Here is a 19,654-nt window from a genome sequence, read left to right on the forward strand (position 1 = left end):
AGGCTCCGGACGCGCAGGCTCAGCAGCCACGGCTCACGGGCCCAGCCGCTCCGCGGCACGTGGGATCTTCCCGGACCGGGGCACGAACCCGTGTCCCCTGCATCGGCAGGCGGACTCTCAACCACTGCGCCACCAGGGAAGCCGGTTATTTATTTTTAATATAGAAGTGTGTACATGTCAATCCCAAACTCCCTAACTATCCGTCCCTGCCAGGTAACCGTATTTAACATAAATAACCAACTGGGACAAAAAATTAAAATTAAAAAAGAAAATCAGTCACCCAGGATGCACTCAAAGATTTGCCCACAGGGAGGTGTGTCACAGAGCTGCTCATCACGGTGAAAAATTACACACAGGCTGCTCAGGTAAGTTACATGCAAGAGATTACTCCGTAGTGTAAAAATTATATTTTCAGGTGAAAAATCAAATGAGCTACACATTTATGGTGTGTGCACTCTTATGTGTATATTATACTTCAATAAAAAGTTTATCCAAAAAAAAAACAAAAAAAGAAGGCATACTATGATATGCAAGACACGCCTGGAAAGTTTCAAGGCCCAGTGGCACTGCGTGTCGTGCCTTTACGCATCTGAAGATTTTAATGCAGAGAGATGTGTCTTCTCCAGGTAAAGAGAACAACTTTCTCTGTGGAAAAAAACGTTTCCAGATAAAGCTTTCTAGGAAGTAGCACACTTACCTGTAATAACGGAGCCATCTGATCCTGGACCACTTCCTAAATACTGGTATTCTGTAAAACTAAAGCTTCCAGAACTGTCCTCACCAATGGACTGAGAAATATCTTGAATGGTTCCCATTTCTTGTAGGAATTCTTCAGAGAGTGGGCTTTCCAGATCATCAGCCTCGAGGGGGGAGAGGGGACCGATCGGGCTCTCTGTGTCCACCATCTCGACCGGATGGAGCTGGTCCCACTGCCGGGCTCCACGTTCCTGGGAGGAGAGAGAAGTCATGGGTGAAGTGGACATAGCAGAACACTGGTTTTCCTTGAACAAAAACCTCATTTATCAGCAGAGACACTCCTGAACTCACAATCTAAAAAGTAACGTTGTTGGCCACCTTACCTCCGCTTGCCTCTTGACAAGCTCATTAAGAAAATGGAAATCTTTACTATTTTTCTTTTATTTTGGCCGAGCAGCTTGCGGGATCTCAGTTTCCCGAGCAGGGATTAAACCCAGACCCCTGCAGTGAAAGGCACTAGACCACCAGGGAACTCCCAAGAAAATGAAGATCTCTAAACAAGAACACGTCTCAGGAGCCAGAGGTGAGCAGGCCAGGAATCATTCATGCGCCGTCGAGCACACACTGCGTATCCGAGGTGGACGAAAACAGCAGAGGACACACATAAAGTCCCCGCTGTCCCAGAATGCACCTTCTGGTGGGGACAGGTCTGGACAGTCTGCAGGGGGAGGATGGGGAAGGACACTGCCCTACATGACCGGCCAGGGAGGACCTCTCAGAAAAGGGGCGCAGACACCTGCAGGAATGAGGCAGTGAGCTGTACGGACATTTTGGGTAGAATGTTCCAGCAAAAGGAGCGGCAAGTGAAAAGCCCCCAGGATGGAAGCATGCGGGTACTTCCAGGCATGCACAGGCCAGTCTGGCTCAGGTGGGAGCCCGGGGGGAGTGGGACGGGCAGGCAGTCGGCACACACGCTGGAGGCAATATTATATGTTCTCCTTGCACCCGTGGGGGGAGTCACGTAGGTATGCCTAAAGAACGAGTGCGCCATAACAAATACATCGTGGAGTTAAAAAAATCTGAACATGTCAGTCCCCGACAGCGCTAGGCTGCTTCAACTCACACACAGAAGAACGCTCTCCACGTGGGCACTGTTACGGGCCGCACCGTGTCCCCCCAGATTCCGCTGCGGGAGTCCTAACCCTTAGGACCTCAGAATGTGGTTGCCTTTGGAGATAATAAAGAGGTGATTCCACTAAAATGAGGTGTTTAGAGGGGGCCCTAATCCAATCTGGCTGGTGTCCTTATAAGAAGAGGAGATTTGGACACACAAAGAGAGACAGCGGGGAGCACACACAGAGGGGCGACCACGTGAAGACCCGGCGGGAAGGCCGCCGCCTGCAAGCCAAGCAGAGGGGCCTCGGGGAACCCAAAGCCGCCGACACTTTGATCTTGGACTTCAAGCCTCCAGGACTGTGAGAAGTAAATGCCTGCTATTTAGGGGCCCCAGTCAGTGGCCCATTGTTAGGGCAGCCGAGCACATGCGCACAGGTACAAAGTCAAAACAGCGGTCCTTCCCGTGACGGCTGGCTTCAGGCTCTTGCTCAAGCCTCTGAAACCACTTCCTGTGACCCTCAGCCTTGTGCCTGTTCTCCTAGCTCGACATGGGCCCTGGTGACGCTGTCTCCCCGGATCTCGCCCTGGTCGCCATCCCCCACCCCCAGGGTGACCAGTGGCACTGGGCCATCGCCTCATCCAGACCTCCCTGTGCTGTCCGCCTCTGTGCCAGGCCCCAGCCCCCCTGCCTGAACGCCCCTCCCATCCCTGCCTTCCCCAGGCCCCGCTCCAGGTCCACCCTTGAGCCTCGTAGGGTCCCTTCTCGCCAACGGGGCCGACAAGGTGACATTTAGCTTCTGAAATGGTCACAGGGAAGCCCAAGGCTCACATCGCAGACAGGACCAGAGGAGGTGCGTGCCCCCAACCACCGGCAGGGCTCAGCACGAGGCGGCTGCCCCCTCACCGCGATCACAGAAGGCTGGGCTCTTTGGACCGAGTGAGAACACGCTGCCAAAGCAAACGCGTGGGCCGGGCTTGCGTAAAAACACTGCACGTTTCAGCCCAGCTGAAGGTAAACAGCAGCTTTAAGGGCAAAGATGAAGGGGTGGTTCGGCTTGCTTTAGAAATGAAAAATGGGTCCAGTTCACACAGTTTTGGGAAATTCGCCTCTCATGCCTGGAATTCTGGTAATACATGGACAATAGCACACAATGAAAAAGAAAAGAGAATCATTAAACTCCCATAAGATTTCGAAGGCTTTCTCATCTCTTAGTGTGAATCAGGCTGTGAATCTGTGCACTTTTTCTATCATATTTTATTCTGCGTCACAATTGAATTTCTTCAAATGCAAGTAAGAGAAAGGTGTAAGCGTCGCTTAAGGTATTTCCCACCATGAACAAAAGGTTCCAAAGTGCGGTCATTAACTTACCACCATCACCATAGAGTTCAGCCTAACAGATATCTGATAGCCGGGCAGAGGCTGTGTTATCAATGGGGCCGTGACCACCACCTCCTCTGCCTGTCTTAGTCTCAGCGCCACAAGGAAAACACACACGGACAGCAGCCTCTTAGTCCTGCAAACATTCTACCTTCCAACCAGGAGTGTCCAGAACGGGAGGAACTGATCTTTGACTAAATGTTAGTCTCCCTGTCATTACATCCAGGGAGTTAGAATGTTTTGAGATCTTATCATTTTACTTATCAGCTGCTTTTAAAGGATACCTGAGATTTATGTAGAGAAACACCCGGTGTTCCTGTTAAGAAGAGCTAAACGAGATCTCTGGGGAGTGAGGCAACACCGTGACCTCCGGCCAGAGGACTGGCCTTTGCACAGATCACTGGACATCCTGGCCCTGCCTGCTTCCAGCCAGAGCAGATAAGGGAGAGTGCCCTTTGGACGTGTCCCCGGGTAGAGCTGAGGCTGCATGGCACGCAGCCCGCTCCGCCGGCCTGCGGCTTCCTGGCAGGCTCCGCACCTGCTCTCCCCACGCCGGGGTCACCTCTGCTCGGGGGGCAGGAAGGTCACGGCAAGTACCTGCCTTTCAAATCCACAGAACACGGCCACCACCTGGTCCATCGAGACGGGCAACCAGTTACTGTGCCCTGTGCCCGATGTCCTAGGTCCTCTGGGGCTTTGGAGGGAGAAAGAGGCACAGCAAATGACCTCTTAGCAGCTCCCAGTGTGGCCGAGGAGGTAAGAAACCAGGAGTGGATGCAAGCGGAACTCAAACAGGCCTTGGATCCCTTGCAGAGAGAAATGAGGGAGAGAGCAGGGGGTGCTGAGAAGAGGTAATAATAATGCATAATCCCATCACCCCTTCCTGGATAATCAATCCTGAGACGTGTTGGTTTCCAAAGGCATTTTGTTTTCTTTCCCATCCAATTTAAATGGTAGAGCTGCATCCTATAGAACAGAAACTCAGATGTAAACTGCTGAAATTCTACTTTTAGTAGAACACTTTTCAGTCAAAATGTTGCTTTGAGAATTACGAAGCAGGGTATAGGAAAACTATAGAACACTGGGGAAAAAAGATACAGGAAAGAAAGAAAGGAAGAAGGAAGGAAGGGAGGGAGGGAGGGAGGAAGAGAGAGAGGGAGAGAAGGAGGGAGGGGGCACAGAATCCTGCCGTTGCTTTATGTCATCCAAACACAGGGCAGGTGAAAACACCAGAAGAATTTTAACACTAATTGCTAACCTTGACATCAGGGGATTTTCCTTATCACCAACTCTCAGATGACTCGACTGTTGGGAAGATCGGCTAAAATGAGTTGCTGGTGGCGTCATGAGCTCTGAGTCTAAGACAAGGAGAGCCCAGCACACTGTGCTCAGGGTCCCCCCAGCACCTTAGGCCCAATTCTGATGTAGCCCTAATTATAGGGACAGTGTTGGGAATGTTTTCATGTCTCCCACTAGACGGGACGTCGCTTGCGGGTAGGGATGGACTTTGCTAATCTCTGCGTCCGTACTTCCAGCACCATCCCTACGATGCAGGAGGCGTTCCGTTTCCACTCCCACTGCTGAGCGAGGTTGGCACAGAACTCGGACTTAGTCCACACTCAGCAGGTGAAAGTCTGTGAGGCCCCACCCCGGCTTTGCAGCTGCCTCCACAGCCTGTGTCACTCAGACGGCAAAACGGCACGTGCAGTCAGTATTCGAAAGACAACAAAACGTACGGATGTCTGAAACAGAAGTCAGAGTGGCACTACCTCGGAAAAGTGATCAGAAATTTACAGAGTGAATCATAACCATTGTCGGGACTTAAAAACTAAGTGTGAGAGAGGAAACAAACAAACAAACAAAAAAATCTAAGCATCATAGTGAACAACAAAGTCCAAGTCGGCAGGAAAGGGCAAGCTTCAAACAGAGATGTAGGGGGCAGAGGAGTTGCTTATCGACCCCTTTATCCTGAGAACGGGTACCGTGCCCACAGCCTGGGCAACCGAATGGCACACATTACAGACTGCTCAGGAAAGGCACGAACAGATCACCAGCCTGACTCTACCTTAGAAGCAACAGGCAGAGAACCTGGGAAATGTTCGGTGATAAAATAAGTTCAGTGCTTTGAAGAAAGAGTAGAGAAGCGTCATCACCTGACTGGAATAAAAGACTAAGCGGAAATCACTTGGTTGTTGGCTCCCAACCGTGTTAATGTATGTCACCCATTTTTGCCCCGTACCTTATTAACCGACCTTCTTGCACCTAGAACGCCTTTTGTAAACGTTCTCTGAAATTAAGTGTTAGATAAAAGTTAGCCATTGAAACATGTTTACATGCTATGAAAATAGACACTCAAAGAAAAAGAACAAGTGGAACTGGGCTGGAATTCTCACACTCAGAACTTGTATCTGACTCCAAAGAGTCCGAGTAGAAACAGTTACAAACACCCGTCTTTCACTTTGCTGCTTTTAGCTTTCTGTACTCGACTGGAACTTCCTGTGTTGTCAAGCCCTCCCAAATGATCACTTACTATGCCTCGTTAATGCCAGCTCACAGGAATCTACTGACACTTGCCTTTGCTAAATCAAATCCAATTAGACTTCACTGAATGGTTTAAAGGTAAAAGATGGAATTTCTGTCAAAGGAGTACCATTTATGTAGCAGACAAGCAGCTCTCAGGCAACAAATTTTTCTGTTTTTCACCATTTCTATTTCACTCCCTTGTCAGGTTCTTTATACTTTCCTATATACTTTTTAGATATTAGAGATACTATTTAGATGCCTTTTGGCTTAATTTGCTGGGCTAGGATTGAAAACAACATTTCAAAATAAACACAAGAATGCTAAAAAACCCTCTGTACCTTTACCTCGCGCCAGAAGTTCACTGAAATAGTTTAATCATTAGCCCATGCATAATGATTAACGACTAAGTAAGTATAGAAAATGCCTAGGAAACACATGTAAAACAGAAGAAAAAAGGACCAGAGTATAATAATGGTCAGGAAACGAAGGACTATGTATTTTAATGAATTAAATCAAACGTATTATGAACAGTCTGTACATCAGAGAGATTTAAGTAGAGCTTTCTAGATCTTTCCCAACAATGCCTAAGGCATGAAATTTTATAATCAAAAGAATTTGGCATGCAAAAATGGGGGATAAAGGGTAGTTGTGAGCCTCTACACCTTTATCTTTAAAGGTGCAAAAAGAATGTTCCCGACTGTTTCCAAGAAAATGCCCTCCAGTTTTACACAAAGATCACACTCTATGATAGTACTGAAGCGGGCTCCAGCCACTTCAAACCCAACTCTTTCCCATTGTCCTGAAAAGGGTGTTATCATTCTTAAATATAATCTTACTTTTGTGGATGGTGATATCAAAATAATTACAGGAAAGCTACAATTTGGACACACTTTAATGTCAGCTGCAATGGAATTTGAGTGAGCAGAGAAGCTTACTACAAGAATTAAAAGTCAATGCATGGGGACTTCCCTGGTGGCACAGTGGTTAGGAATCCGCCTGCCAATGCAGGGGACACAGGTTCGAGCCCTGGTCCGGGAGGATCCCATGTGCCGCGGAGCAACTAGGTCTGTGTGCCACAACGACTGAGCCCACATGCCACAGCTGCTGAAGCCCATGTGCCACAACTACTGAAGCCTACAGCCCGTGCTCCATAACAAGAGAGGCCACCTCAGTGAGAAAACCGCGCACCGCAACCAAGAGTGGCCCCTGCTCGCCACAACTAGAGAAAGCCTGCACGCAGCCGCGAAGACCCAATGCAGCCAAAAATAAAATAAGTAAATAAATAAAATTAAAAAAAAAAAACAGATTTAGAAAAAAAAAAAAAGTCAATGGATGCAGCCACTATGGAAAACAGTATGGAGGTTCCTCAAAAAAACTAAAAATAGAGTTGCCATATGGTCCAGCAATCCCACTCCTGGGCATATAACCAGAAAAAACTGTAATTCAAAAATATACATGTACCCCTATGTTCATAGTAGCAGTATTCACAACAGCCAAGACATGGAAGCAACCAAAATGTCCATCGACAGATGAATGGATAAAGATGTGGCACATATACACAATGGAATACTACTCAGCCATAAAAAAGAATAATGCCACTTGCAGCAACATGGATGGACCTAGACATTATCATACTAAGTGAAGTAAGTCAGACCGAGAAAGACAAATACTATATGATATCACTTATGTCTGGAATCTAAAATATGACACAAATGAACTTATCTACAAAATAGAAACAGACTCAGACACAGAGAACAGACTTGTGGTTGCCAAGGGGGAGGGGGGCTGGGGAAGGGATGGAGCGGAAGGTTGGGATTAGCAGATGCAAACTATTATATATAGAATGGATCAACAACAAGGTCCTAGTGTATAGCACAAGGGACTATATACAGTATCCTGTAATAAACCATAATGGAGAAGAATATGAAAAAGAATATAGATGTATATAACTGAATCACTTTGCTGTCCAGCAGCAATTAACACAACATTGTAGATCAACTATACTTCAATTAAAAAATTTTTTTTAATTGTCAGCAAAAGTCCATGGAAATGAAATTCGCATTTACCACCCAAAAGTTTTGACCCAGTGTAGACAGAACCAGTAGCCACGGGGATGATGCTGGGCTTTTAGCAGCCAGACAGCAGAGAAGCAACGGAGGCCCGAGGCCCTCGACAGTTCCAGACGAGGAGGTCCTGACGGGTCTTGGCAGAAATACATCACATAGACGGCAGGCAGACGTAAGGCTGAGCCTTCACTTTCAGAGTCACGCTGGAGGTCACCGTTGGGATGGGAGGCCGTGTTTTATGACTTTGTGGACCATGTAAGCCCCCCTGAGCTGGTGACTGTGCTTCTCCCTGGAGACACCTTGGGGGGACACCCAGCCCAGGGCAGCGGGTGTGGGGGCCGGGAACAGGGCAGGGAGGAAGACAAGGAAGGTGCGCAGAGCACCCCAGAGCCAGGCCCTCGGTAACAGTCGCTGCATTGCTCTCTTTAATGGGTCCAGCACCAGGGCAGGGTAGGTAGCACTGGTCCCATTGACAGAGGAGAAAACATAGAGACTCAGGGAGGAAAGTCACTTGGGCTGCCAGTAGGCGAAGAAAGAGAAAGAAATAAACAAGTGATCATCGCAGAGGCAGTGTGACGAGTGCCGTCACGGGACACCCTGAGGGTTGGGAAGGCTCCACAAAGGAGGGGACACCCGAGCTGCATCCTAAGAGGTGATCAGAAAGGAACGCAGCAGTAAAAAATAAAAAACGGTAAGGGGCATTTCTAAGGAAAGCCCACATGCAGAGATGACCTAAAACATCAGAGTAAGTAGCCGAGGTCTGGACAACCCACTCTGAGGGGGCTGGGTCAGCTACGCGTCGCTGCACAGCAAACAGCCCCAAAGCTCAGTGGCTTGAACTCTGCCACTTTATTTGCTCACAGTTCAGTGGCTCAGCAACTTGGGCTGGGCCGGGCTGGCCAGGTCTTCTGTGGTCAGGTGGCAGCCGTGGCTGGAGGGTCGGCGGAGGTGGGTGACTGTGGTCGGGCCCTTCTCACCACGTCCTACGGAGGCCAGCACAGGCTTCTGCAGGTGCCTTCGTGTTCCAACAGTGAATGCGGAAACTTCGAGACCTCACTCGTAAACGCTGCATCACTTCTGCCACATGCTGCGGGTCAAAGCAAGTTACGAGGCGAGCCCAGATCCAAGGGGTGGGGAGATGAACCCCACCTCAGAGGTGGGGGAGCCTCAGAGAAACTGGGACCATTTTTGATGCAGCACAGGGTGGGGGCAGGGAGAGGAGCCTGCAGAGGCGGGAGAGGCCGGCAGTGCAATCAGGGTGCATCAGCGCTCTCGGGCACAGGAGTGTGGACTCTGCCCCGCAAGCAGTAAAGGAGTCGCGGAGGGATGGTAAGAGCTGCCTCAGGATTGTCCTGGCAGCAGGGTGGAGTTCAGATTTATAGCAGATAAGGCGAGAAGCAGCAAGACTCCTTATGAGGCTGTGGTAACCGTCCCCTAAGAGGTGACGGTGCCCCCGGGAGCTGATGTGGGGAGGCGGGGAGGACGGAAGAGGACGAAGTGCTAACACCGACAGCTGGCAGGGCATGGAGCAGGGAACTGGGGCAGAGCCTCGGATAAACCTCCTCTCTGGCTCAGGTAACTGGGCAGATGGGGTGACATCCACGAAATCCGGAACGTAAAGAGAAGAGTGCGTTCCCAGGGTGGAGAGAGCCATGGAAGGGAGAAAGGTGACGAATTCAGTTGCGAACTGCAGGTTACGGTGTCTGTGGGACGCACAGGCTCGGCCTCTGCAAACGTCATCTCTTCCGGGAAGTTCTGATAATGTTAGCAATGTTCTCCTCATAGAGTTCTTATCAACAGCAGCATCTAGGCGGGCCGGGTGGATGAAGCCCCAACCTCGGGGGGAGGGCAGTGCTCCTGGCGACCTTGGACACTTCAACCGTGAATCAGGTTAATAACATCCACGTGATCGTTGCATGTGTTCCTTGTGTCTGTGGAGCTCCGGGCTCGTGGCGGCTCTCCTTCCTCCTTCCTTACTGGGGAACTCTGTTCCCCTGGCCTCACCCATGCCTTTACCCTTTAATCACGCCCTTCCTCCTGCCTGGCTGGTCTTCCCCAAACTATAATATCCCCAAAGGCAAGAGCAAGCCTTATGCAAGTGTCCTGCACAAAATACCCCTTGGATGCGCTGAGCTGAAGCACAAAGGAAACGTTTGTTTTCTAGGGCACCACTCTTCCATATATTGCATTGCTTAGCCTTCAAATTTCAGAGAGTATTACACTGAAGACTCTTTGACTCTGTTTCTCATCATTCTTCCCGAGCCAGGGTCAACAGCTTCGGGAGAGGTAAGTCAAAGAGTACAGTTAACCACGGGGGTAGAGTTGCAAACTGAAGAAGACAAGATACAGCCAAGTGCACTGGTGTTTTGCAGCTCTGATCAATTTTTCGCTCTGTTAAGCAGGTCATCAAATCCAGATTTTTTTTAAACTGGACTTTATTTTTAAGAACAGCTTTAAGGGACTTCTCTGGCGGTCCCGTGGTTAAGGCTCCGTGCTCCCAATGCAGAAACCCGGGTTCAACCCCTAGTTGGGGCAGTAGATCCCGCATGCCTGCTGCCACTGAGAAGCTCGTGTGCCGCAACTAAGACCCTGTGCAGCCATAAATAAATAAATAAATAAATGTTGGGGAAAAAAAAGAACAGTTTTAGGTTCCCAGCAAATCCGAGTGGAAGGTACAAGAGAGTTCCCATGTAACCCCTTCTCCCCACATAAGCAGAGTCTCCCCGACTGTCAACATCCCACACCAGAGTGGGACATTTGTTACAATCAATGAACCTGTACTGACACATCATTATCACCCAAAATCCACAGTTGACATTAGGGTTCACTCCTGGTGTTGTGAATTCTATGGGTTTTGACAAATGTATAATGACACGTATCCACCATTACAGTATCATACAGAGTAGTTTCTGCTCTAAAAATCTGCCTATTTATGTCTCCTTCCCACTTAATCCCTGGCAAGCCCTGGTCTTCTTACTGTCTCCATAGTTTGGTCTTTTCTGGAATGTCATATATTTGCAATTATACAGTATGTACCCTTTTCAGGTTGGCTTCTTTCTCTTAGTCATATGCACTTAGGTGGGTTTTTTTTGGAATTTTATTTTATTTTTTTATACAGCAGGTTCTTATTAGTTATCTATTTTATACATATTAGTGTATATACGTCAATCCCAATCCCCCAATTCATCACAGCACCACCACCACCCTGCTGCTTTCCCCCTTGGTGTCCATACGTTTGTTCTCTACATATGTGTCTCTATTTCTGCCCTGCAAACCAGTTCATCTGTACCATTTTTCTAGGTTCCACGTACACGCGTTAACATATGATATTTGTTTTTCTCTTTCTGACTTACTTCACTCTGTATGACAGTCTCTAGATCCAGCCACGTCTCCACAAATGACCCTGTTTCGTTCCTTTTATGGCTGAGTAATATTCCATTGTATATATGTGCCACATCTTCTTTATCCATTCATCTGTCGATGGACACAGGTTGCTTCCATGTCCTAGCTATTGTAAATAGCGCTGCAATGAACATTGGGGTGCATGTGTCTTTCTGAATTATGGTTTTCTCTGGGTATATGCCCAGTAGTGGGATTGCTGGATCATATGGTAATTCTATTTTTAGTTTTTTAAGGAACCTCCATACTGTTCTCCATAGTGGCTGTATCAATTTACATTCCCACCAACAGTGCAAGAGGGTTCCCTTTTCTCTACACCCTCTCCAGCATTTGTTGTTTGTAGATTTTCTGCTGATGCCCATTCTAACTGGTGTGAGGTGATACCTCATTGTAGTTCTGATTTGAATTTCTCTAATAATTAGTGATGTTGAGCAGGTTTTCATGTGCTTCTTGGCCATCTGTATGTCTTCTTTGGACAAATGTCTATTTAGGTCTTCTGCTCATTTTTTTTTTTTTTTTTTTTTTTTTTTGCGGTACGCGGGCCTCTCACTGCTGTGGCCTCACCCCTTGCAGAGCACAGGCTCCGGACGCTCAGGCTCAGCAGCCATGGCTCATGGGCCCAGCCGCTCCGCGGCATGTGGGATCTTCCCGGGCCGGGGCACGAACCCGTGTCCCCCGCACTGGCAGGCGGACTCTCAACCCCTGCGCCACCAGGGAAGCCCCTGCCCATTTTTTGATTGGGTTGTTCGTTTTTTAAATTTTGAGCTGCATGAGCTGTTTATATATATAATTTTGGAGATTAGTCCTTTGTCTGTTGATTCGTTTGCAAATATTTTCTCCCATTCTTAGAGTTGTCTTTTCATCTTGTTTATAGTTTCCTTTGCTGTGCAAAAGCTTTGAAGTTTCATTAGGTCCCATTTGCTTATTTTTGTTTTTATTTCCACTACTCTAGGAGGTGGGTCAAAAAAAAGATCTTGCTGTGATTTATGTCAAAGAGTGTTCTTCCTATGTTTTCCTCTAAGAGTTTTATACTGTCCAGTCTTACATTTAGATCTTTAATCCATTTTATTTTTGTGGATGGTGTTAGGGAGTGTTCTAATTTCATTCTTTTACATGTAGCTGTCCAGTTTTCCCAGCACACTTATTGAAGAGACTGTCTTTTCTCCATTGTATATCCTTGCCTCCTTTGTCATAGATTAGTTGACCACAGGTGCGTGGGTTTATCTCTGGGCTTTCTATCTTGTTCCATTGATCTGTATTTCTGTTTTTGTGCCAGTACTGTACTGTCTTGATTACTGTAGCTTTGTAGTATAGTCTGAAGTCAGGGAGTCTGATTCCTCCAGCTCTGGTTTTTTCCCTCAAGATTGCTTTGGCTATTAGGGGTCTTTTGTGTCTCCATACAAATTTTAAGTTTTTTGTTCTAGTTCTGTAAAAAATGCCACTGGTAATTTGACAGGGATTGCACTGAATCTGTAGATTGCTTTGGGTAGTACAGTCATTTTCACAATATTGATTCTTCCAATCCAAGAACATGATATATCTCTCCATCTGTTTGCATCATCTTTGATTTCTTTCATCAGTGTCTTATAGTTTTCTGAGTACAGGTCTTTCACCTCCTTAGGTACGTTTATTCCTAGGTATTTTATTCTTTTTGTTGCAATGGTGAATGGGACTGTTTCCTTAATTTCTCTTTCTGATTTTTCATCATTAGTGTATAAGAATGCAAGAGATTTCTGTGTATTAATTTTGTTTCCTGCAACCTTACCAAATTCACTGATTAGCTCTAGTACTTTTCTGGTAGCATCTTTAGGATTCTCTATGTATAGTATCATGTCATCTGCAAACAGTGACAGTTTTACTTCTTCTTTTCCAATTTGTATTCCTTTTATTTCTTTTTCTTCTCTGATTGCCATTGCTAGGACTTCCAAAACCATGTTGAATAATAGTGGTGAGAGTGGACATCCTTGTCTTGTTCCTGATCTTAGAGGAAATGCTTTCAGTTTTTCACCATTGAGAATGACGTTTGCTGTGGGTTTGTTGTATATGGCCTTTATTATGTTGAGGTAGGCTCCCTCTATGCACACTTCCTGGAGAGTTTTTATCATAAATGGGTGTTGAATTTTGTCAAAAGCTTTTTCTGCAATTATTGAGATGATCATATGGTTTTTTTTTTTTTCGTGGTACGCGGGCCTCTCACTGTTGTGGCCTCTCCCGCTGCGGAGCACAGGCTCCGGACGCGCAGGCCCAGCGGCCATGGCTCACGGGCCCAGCTGCTCCGCGGCACGTGGGATCTTCCCGGACCGGGGCACGAACCCGCGTCCCCTGCATCGGCAGGTGGACTCCCAACCACTGCGCCACCAGGGAAGCCCTATGATCCTTTTAATGTGTTGTTGGATTCTGTCTGCTGGTATTTTGTTGAGGATTTTTGCATCTATACTCATTAGTGATATTGGTCTGTAATTTTCTTTTTTTGTAGTATCTTTGTCTGGATTTGGTATCAGGGTGATGGTGGCCTTGTAGAATGAGTTTGGGAGTGTTCCTTCTTCTGCAGTTATTTGGAAGAGTTTGAGAAGGATGGGTGTTAGCTCTTCCCTAAGTGTTTGCTAAAATTCACTTGTGAAGCCATCTGGTCCTGGACTTTTGTTGGAAGATTTTTTAAAAAAATTTATTTATTTTGGCTGCGTTGGATCTTCACTGCTGCGTGCAGGCTTTCTCTATTTGTGGTGAGCGGGGGCTACTCTTCGTTGCGGTGTGTGGGTTTCTCAATGCGGTGGCTTCTCTTGTTGCGGAGCACGGGCTCTAGGCGCGTGGGCTTCAGTAGTTGTTCCTTTAGCATTTGTTGTAGAGCTGGTTTGGTGGTGCTGAATTCTCTTAGCTTTTACTTGTCTGTAAAGCTTTTGATTTCTCTGTCAAATCTGAATGAGATCCTTGCTGGGTAGAGTAATCTTGGCTGTAGGTTCTTCTCTTTCATCACTTTAAATATATCGTGCCACTCCCTTCTGGCTGGTAGAGTGTCTGTTGAGAAATCAGCCGTTAACCTCATGGGAGTTCCCTTGTATGTTATTTGTCATTTTTCGCTTGTTGCTTTTAATAATTTTTCTTTGTCCTTAATTTTTGTCAGTTTGATTACTATGTATCTCGGCATGTTTCTCCTTGGGTTTATCCTGCCTGGGACTCTCTGTGCTTCCTGGACTTGGGTGGTTGTTTCCTTTCCCATGTTAGGGAAGTTTTCGGCTATAATCTCTTCAAATATTTTCTCAGGTCCTTTCTCTCTCTCTTCTCCTTCTGGGACCCCTATAATGTGAATGTTGGTGTGTTTAATGTTTCCCCAGAGGTCTCTTAGGCTGTCTTCATTTCTTTTCATTCTTTTTTCTTTATTCTGTTCTACAGCAGGGAATTCCACCATTCTGTCTTCCAGGTCACTTATCCCTTCTTCTGCCTCAGTTATTCTGCTATTGATTCCTTCTAGTATATTTTTCATTTCAGTTAATGTGTAGTTTATCTCTGTTTGTTTGTTCTTTAATTCTTCTAGGTGTTTGTTCTTTAATTCTTCTAGGTCTTTGTTGAACATTTCTTGCATCTTCTTGATCTTTGCCTCCATTCTTTTTCCAAGGTCCTGGATCATCTTCACTATCATTATTCTGAATTCTTTTTCTGGAAGGATGCCTATCTCCACTTCATTTAGGGTTTTTTTCTGGGGTTTTATCTTGTTCCTTCATCTGGTACATGGTCCTCTGCCTTTTCATTTTGTCTGCCTTGTCATTTTGTGAATGTGCTTTTCATTCCACAGGCTGCAGGATTATAGTTCTTCTTGCTTCTGCTGTCTGCCCTCTGGCGGGTGAGAGGCTTGTGCATGCTTCCTGATGGGAGGGACTGGTGGTGGGTAGAGCTGGGTGTTGATTTGGTGGGCAGCTCAGTAAAACTTTAATCCACTTGTCTCCTGATGGGTGGGGCTGAGTTCCCTCCATGTTGGTTGTTTGGCCTGAGGTGACCCAGCACTGGAGGCTACTGGCTCTTTGGTGGGGCTAATGGTGGACTCTGGGAGGGCTCATGCCACGGAGTACTTCCCAGAACTTCTGCTGCCAGTGTCCTTGTCCCTGTGGTGAGCCACAGCCACCCCCCACCTCTTCAGGAGACCCTCCAACACTAGCGAGTAGGTCTGGTTCAGTCTCCCCCAGGGTCACTGCTCCTTCCCCTGGGTCCCGAGGTGCACACTACTTTGTGTGTGTCCTCCAAGAGTGGAGTCTCTGTTTCCCCCAGTCCTGTCGAAGTCCTGCAGTCAAATCCCGCTAGCCTTCAAAGTCTGATTCTCTGGGAATTCCTCCTCCCATTGCCAGACAACCCAGGTTGGGAAGCCTGACGTGGGGCTCAGAACCTTCACTCCAGTGGGTGGACTTCTGTGGTATAAGTGTTCTCCAGTTTGTGAGTCACCCACCCAGCAGTTACAGGTTTTGATTTTATTGTGATTGCACCCCTCCTACCGTCTCACTGTGGCTTCTCCTTTGCCTTTGGATGGGGTGTATCTTTTTTGGTGAGTTCCAGTGTCTTCCTGTCGATGATTGTTCAGCAGTTAGTTGTCCCATGAATGTATTTCTACTGCCAGTCCTGTAGTGCCCAGAGGCCCAAAGGTGCAGTACTAGTTTTAAGGGAAAGACAGAAGTCCCTTTCCCTTTATCTTTAACTTCTCGGGGCCAACTTGATGGAAATCTAAATTTGCTCTAAACCAAGAGTAACCAAGTAGAAAGATAATTATTTTGGTGTAGTTCTAATATATGCTGGAGGTTAGTTTTGGTTTTATGATTTCAGGAAGTTGATAAAAGAGATGTGTCCATTTTTCTTTCTTTTTTTTTTAACCATTCTTTTTTTTTTTTTTTTTGCGGTATGTGGGCCTCTCACTGTTGTGGCCTCTCCCCTTACGGAGCACAGGCTCCGGACGCGCAGGCCTAGCGGCCATGGCTCACAGGCCCAGCCGCTCCGCGGCATGTGGGATCCTCCCGGACCGGGGCACGAACCCATGCCCCCCGCATCGGCAGGCAGACTCACAACCACTGCGCCACCAGGGAAGCCCTTAACCATTCTTTAAACACTGGAGTATAGTTAACTTACCGTGCTGTATTGTTGTTGTTAGTACAACACACACACATACATATATACTCTTTTTCATATTCTTTTCCAGTATAGGTTTTTACAAGATACTGAATACAGGTCCCTGTGCTACACAGTAGGTCCTTGTTTATCTATTTTATATACAGTAGTATGTATCTGTTTAATCTCAAACTCCTAATTTATCCCTCCCCCCGGCCATCTCCTTTGGTAACCATAAGTTTGTTTTTTATGTCTGTGAGTCTGTTTCTGTTTTGTATCATTGTTTTAGATCCTGCATATAAGCGATATCATATGCTCTTTGTCTTTCTCTGTCTGACTTACTTCACTTAATATGATAATCTCCAGGTCCATCCACGTTGCTGCAAATGGCAGTGATGTGTCCATTTTTAGATCTTTCACCTTTAACTTTCCCCTTCCGTTTTGGATATGGTCAATGGTATTGTATTTTGCCAGAGCAGATAAGTTCTGAATGTCCTTCCACTTCTTCAAGTCTTACGAGAAGCAGCGGTGGAAGAGCAGAACAGCGTCGACCACAGAATTCTAAAACAGGGGAACTCAAAGTAAAACCTTTCTCACTCTACGCATAATGTAATGAGAAATGGTAAATACCAGAAGTTTCTAAGAGAGAAAAGCGCCTCCAGCAACACTCTGAAAATCCAGTGCTCACTCGGCCCACAGAACCATTGGGAGTTTAGCACCAGCCTTTTCATAAACGCACTCAGGATAACATAAACTTTACCAACATGGTTCAACTTTCTGCAAGGTGAAAACCATTTTTTGGACATTTTCATAAATAACACTAAGGTTCAAAATGAATCGGGGTGTCAGTCCTTCAGAGTTTTCTGTCTTCTGCTTCTCCTACTTGACTGAACAACGGATGCTGGCTCATTCTCAGTCTATGTTTTGCTCTCCAGCAAATGAGACAAAAGGAAGAAAAAAGCCCAAATCTGGGACATTAATAGAATGTTTTCACTGGTTTCATCCTCTTCCATAAGGATAAGGAGATTGGGGAAAAGAAACACACTTCTCTTCAGCAGTTCTACTCAGGCAATGGACATATATTATAATTTTATTTCTATTGTCACTGAGCAGGGTTTATCTTCAGCGTTATTGGTCTGTGAATGGCCTGTGATAGGCATTTTGAGGAGACACCTGACTAGGACATAGCTCTTACCCTTAAGGATTTCCAAAGTAATCAGGAGATGGCGGAAGATAAAACATGTTCACCGATAATCACCCCAGAAGACAGAATACTAGGTGGCACGGAGTATTGTAGAGGGAGAGATTTCAGAGAGAAACCCAATCACCGCACTTAAAAATTAAACAGGAGCTCAGCTTTGCAGAACTTCTTTTTTTAATTTTTATTTTGTGCGTGTGTGTTTGTTTGTTTGTTTTGGACGTGCTACGTGGCACGCGGGATCTTAGTTCCCCAACTGGGGATTGAACCCGGGCCCCCAGCAGTGGAAGCGTGGAGTCCTAACCACTGGACCTCCAGGGAATTCCCAGAACTTCTTTTTTTAATTAAAACTTTAATCTTAGCCCAACGATTAGGAAGCATGGGTTCTGGAGGCATCAAAACTGCCACCGCTGAATGTAAGTTGTGTAACATTTGAGCTAATCTACAAAGTCCCTAAGCCTCCATTTCCCATCTATCAAGAGAGATGCTGAACTTGAGATGAAGTGGTGAGTCATATGCACGTCATTTCATTATTTTCTGCATCCCCTTTGAAACCACAGGGAAAAGACTGAAAACAAAACCAAAAGGGATCAATCCAGGAAGAAGAGAAGAGCAGGAGGAGACAGCAGCAGGAGCAGCTGGAGGCTGGAAAGGAGCTGGATGTGGAGGATGGAGGAGAGACCGCGAAACCAGCACCTGGAAAAGCAGGAACCCCAGGTTCCCCCTGCAGAACCCCGGGCGCTCAATAACTGGAGGTACCAGGCATGGGTACAACTGGGGCGAAAGTAGGAGGATGGGCAGAAGCTCTGAGCAGTGGCCCTAGATCCTCTCCCCCATCTGTCTCCATGGCAACTTGCCATGCCTGCAGGGATGTGAACCAGGGCGTTAGCAAGCACAGGGGATTGCTGACACCCCAGCCTGCTTCTCCTCTTCCTTCTGGAACCCCAGGGACTCTAGGTCTACTTCCCTCCCTCCCCCTCAACCCCAAATAGGGGATTGAAATATCTTCTATGGGAATATCTTCCATTTAAGAAGGGAGACTTAAAGACACCAGCAGTCAGCCCATCAAGAGCCCTTTCCTCCCCGTCCCAGCCTGATCTCCACAAGGATGTCTAAAGTGAACATCCCCACCTTCTGCCCACAGCCTCAATCAGCTTTTTAGTTCCTCCCTTTTAAAGAAAATCAGACAACCCTCCCCCACAAATACCAGACTTCTGAGGAAGGCCCCTCCCGTGAAATAAAGAGAGCCAACCAACCAACCAACACAGGAAAAAACAGCTCAGAGGAAACAATATACAGGAGGAAGAAACCTACATAACCAGGGGAAACATTATTAATATCCTCAGAAAGATGAGACATTGCACTCATGAAAAGCAGAGCATGGCATAAAAGAGCATTCAGAGAACAAAAACCCTCTTGGGAATTAAAAACATGATCCCAAACTTAATAGAAGGGTTGGAGGATAAAGGCCATAATCTCCCAAAAAGGAAAGAGAAAAGACAGAGATGGAAATGGGGGAAGACAGACGAGAAAGTGAGAGCACCAGTCCAGGAGGTGACTCATCCAAATGACAATGTCCCGGAGGGACGGAGGTGAGGAGACCCGGCAGAGGCAATTATCCACAAATGAATTCAAGGACAGTTCTCAGAAATGAAGGCTGTGAATTTCCAGGTTCCCAACAGAATGCGTGAATGCAGACCCACATCAAGGCAGGCCACTGGGAAATTCCAGAACACACTAGGATAAAGAGGACAGCCCACCAGACCCTACCAGCTCTCTTAGGGGGGACACATGCCCCATGCAAAACATCAAATATCAGAATGTTTTTGGATTTCTCCTTTACAAAGCTTCAACGCCTTTACAGCGGGGAAGGAAGTGACTCCCACTCGTAACTCAATGTCCTGGTAGACCACCCATCAGATGGGAAGGTAGAAAGGCTCCTGTTCATTCTTTCAGTGTGGTAACTGTGTCTCACTCTGAGACTCTGGATTCTCTCCTTCCCGTAATACTTGGTACTTGTCTTGGGGGTAATGATGGACGAACTTCTTTTTTTTTTAATAAATTTATTTATTTATTTTTGGCTGCATTGGGTCTTTGTTGCTGCAGGCGGGCTTTCTCTAGCTGCGGTGAGCGGGGGCTACTCTTTGTTGTGGTGCGCGGGCTTCTCATTGCGGTGGCTTCTCTTGTTGAGGA

General features: G+C 46.7%; 1 protein-coding gene across 2 annotated transcripts in view; it reads right to left on the bottom strand.

Annotated features, from left to right (window-relative positions):
* PPARA (peroxisome proliferator activated receptor alpha) overlaps positions 1 to 19,654 on the bottom strand; it is a 67,915-nt gene that overhangs the window by 19,950 nt on the left and 28,311 nt on the right. The window contains exon 3 of one of the 2 annotated variants that reach the window (XM_060166965.1): positions 698 to 947. In XM_060166965.1, coding sequence (XP_060022948.1) covers positions 698 to 905 — 208 coding nt within the window. In that variant the 5' untranslated portion in view covers positions 906 to 947. The remainder of the gene's footprint in view (positions 1 to 697; positions 948 to 19,654) is intronic. The other variant, XM_060166966.1, reaches the window with a different exon arrangement.

Source organism: Lagenorhynchus albirostris, chromosome 11 (genome assembly GCF_949774975.1).
Source record: "Lagenorhynchus albirostris chromosome 11, mLagAlb1.1, whole genome shotgun sequence".
NCBI lineage: Eukaryota > Metazoa > Chordata > Mammalia > Artiodactyla > Delphinidae > Lagenorhynchus > Lagenorhynchus albirostris.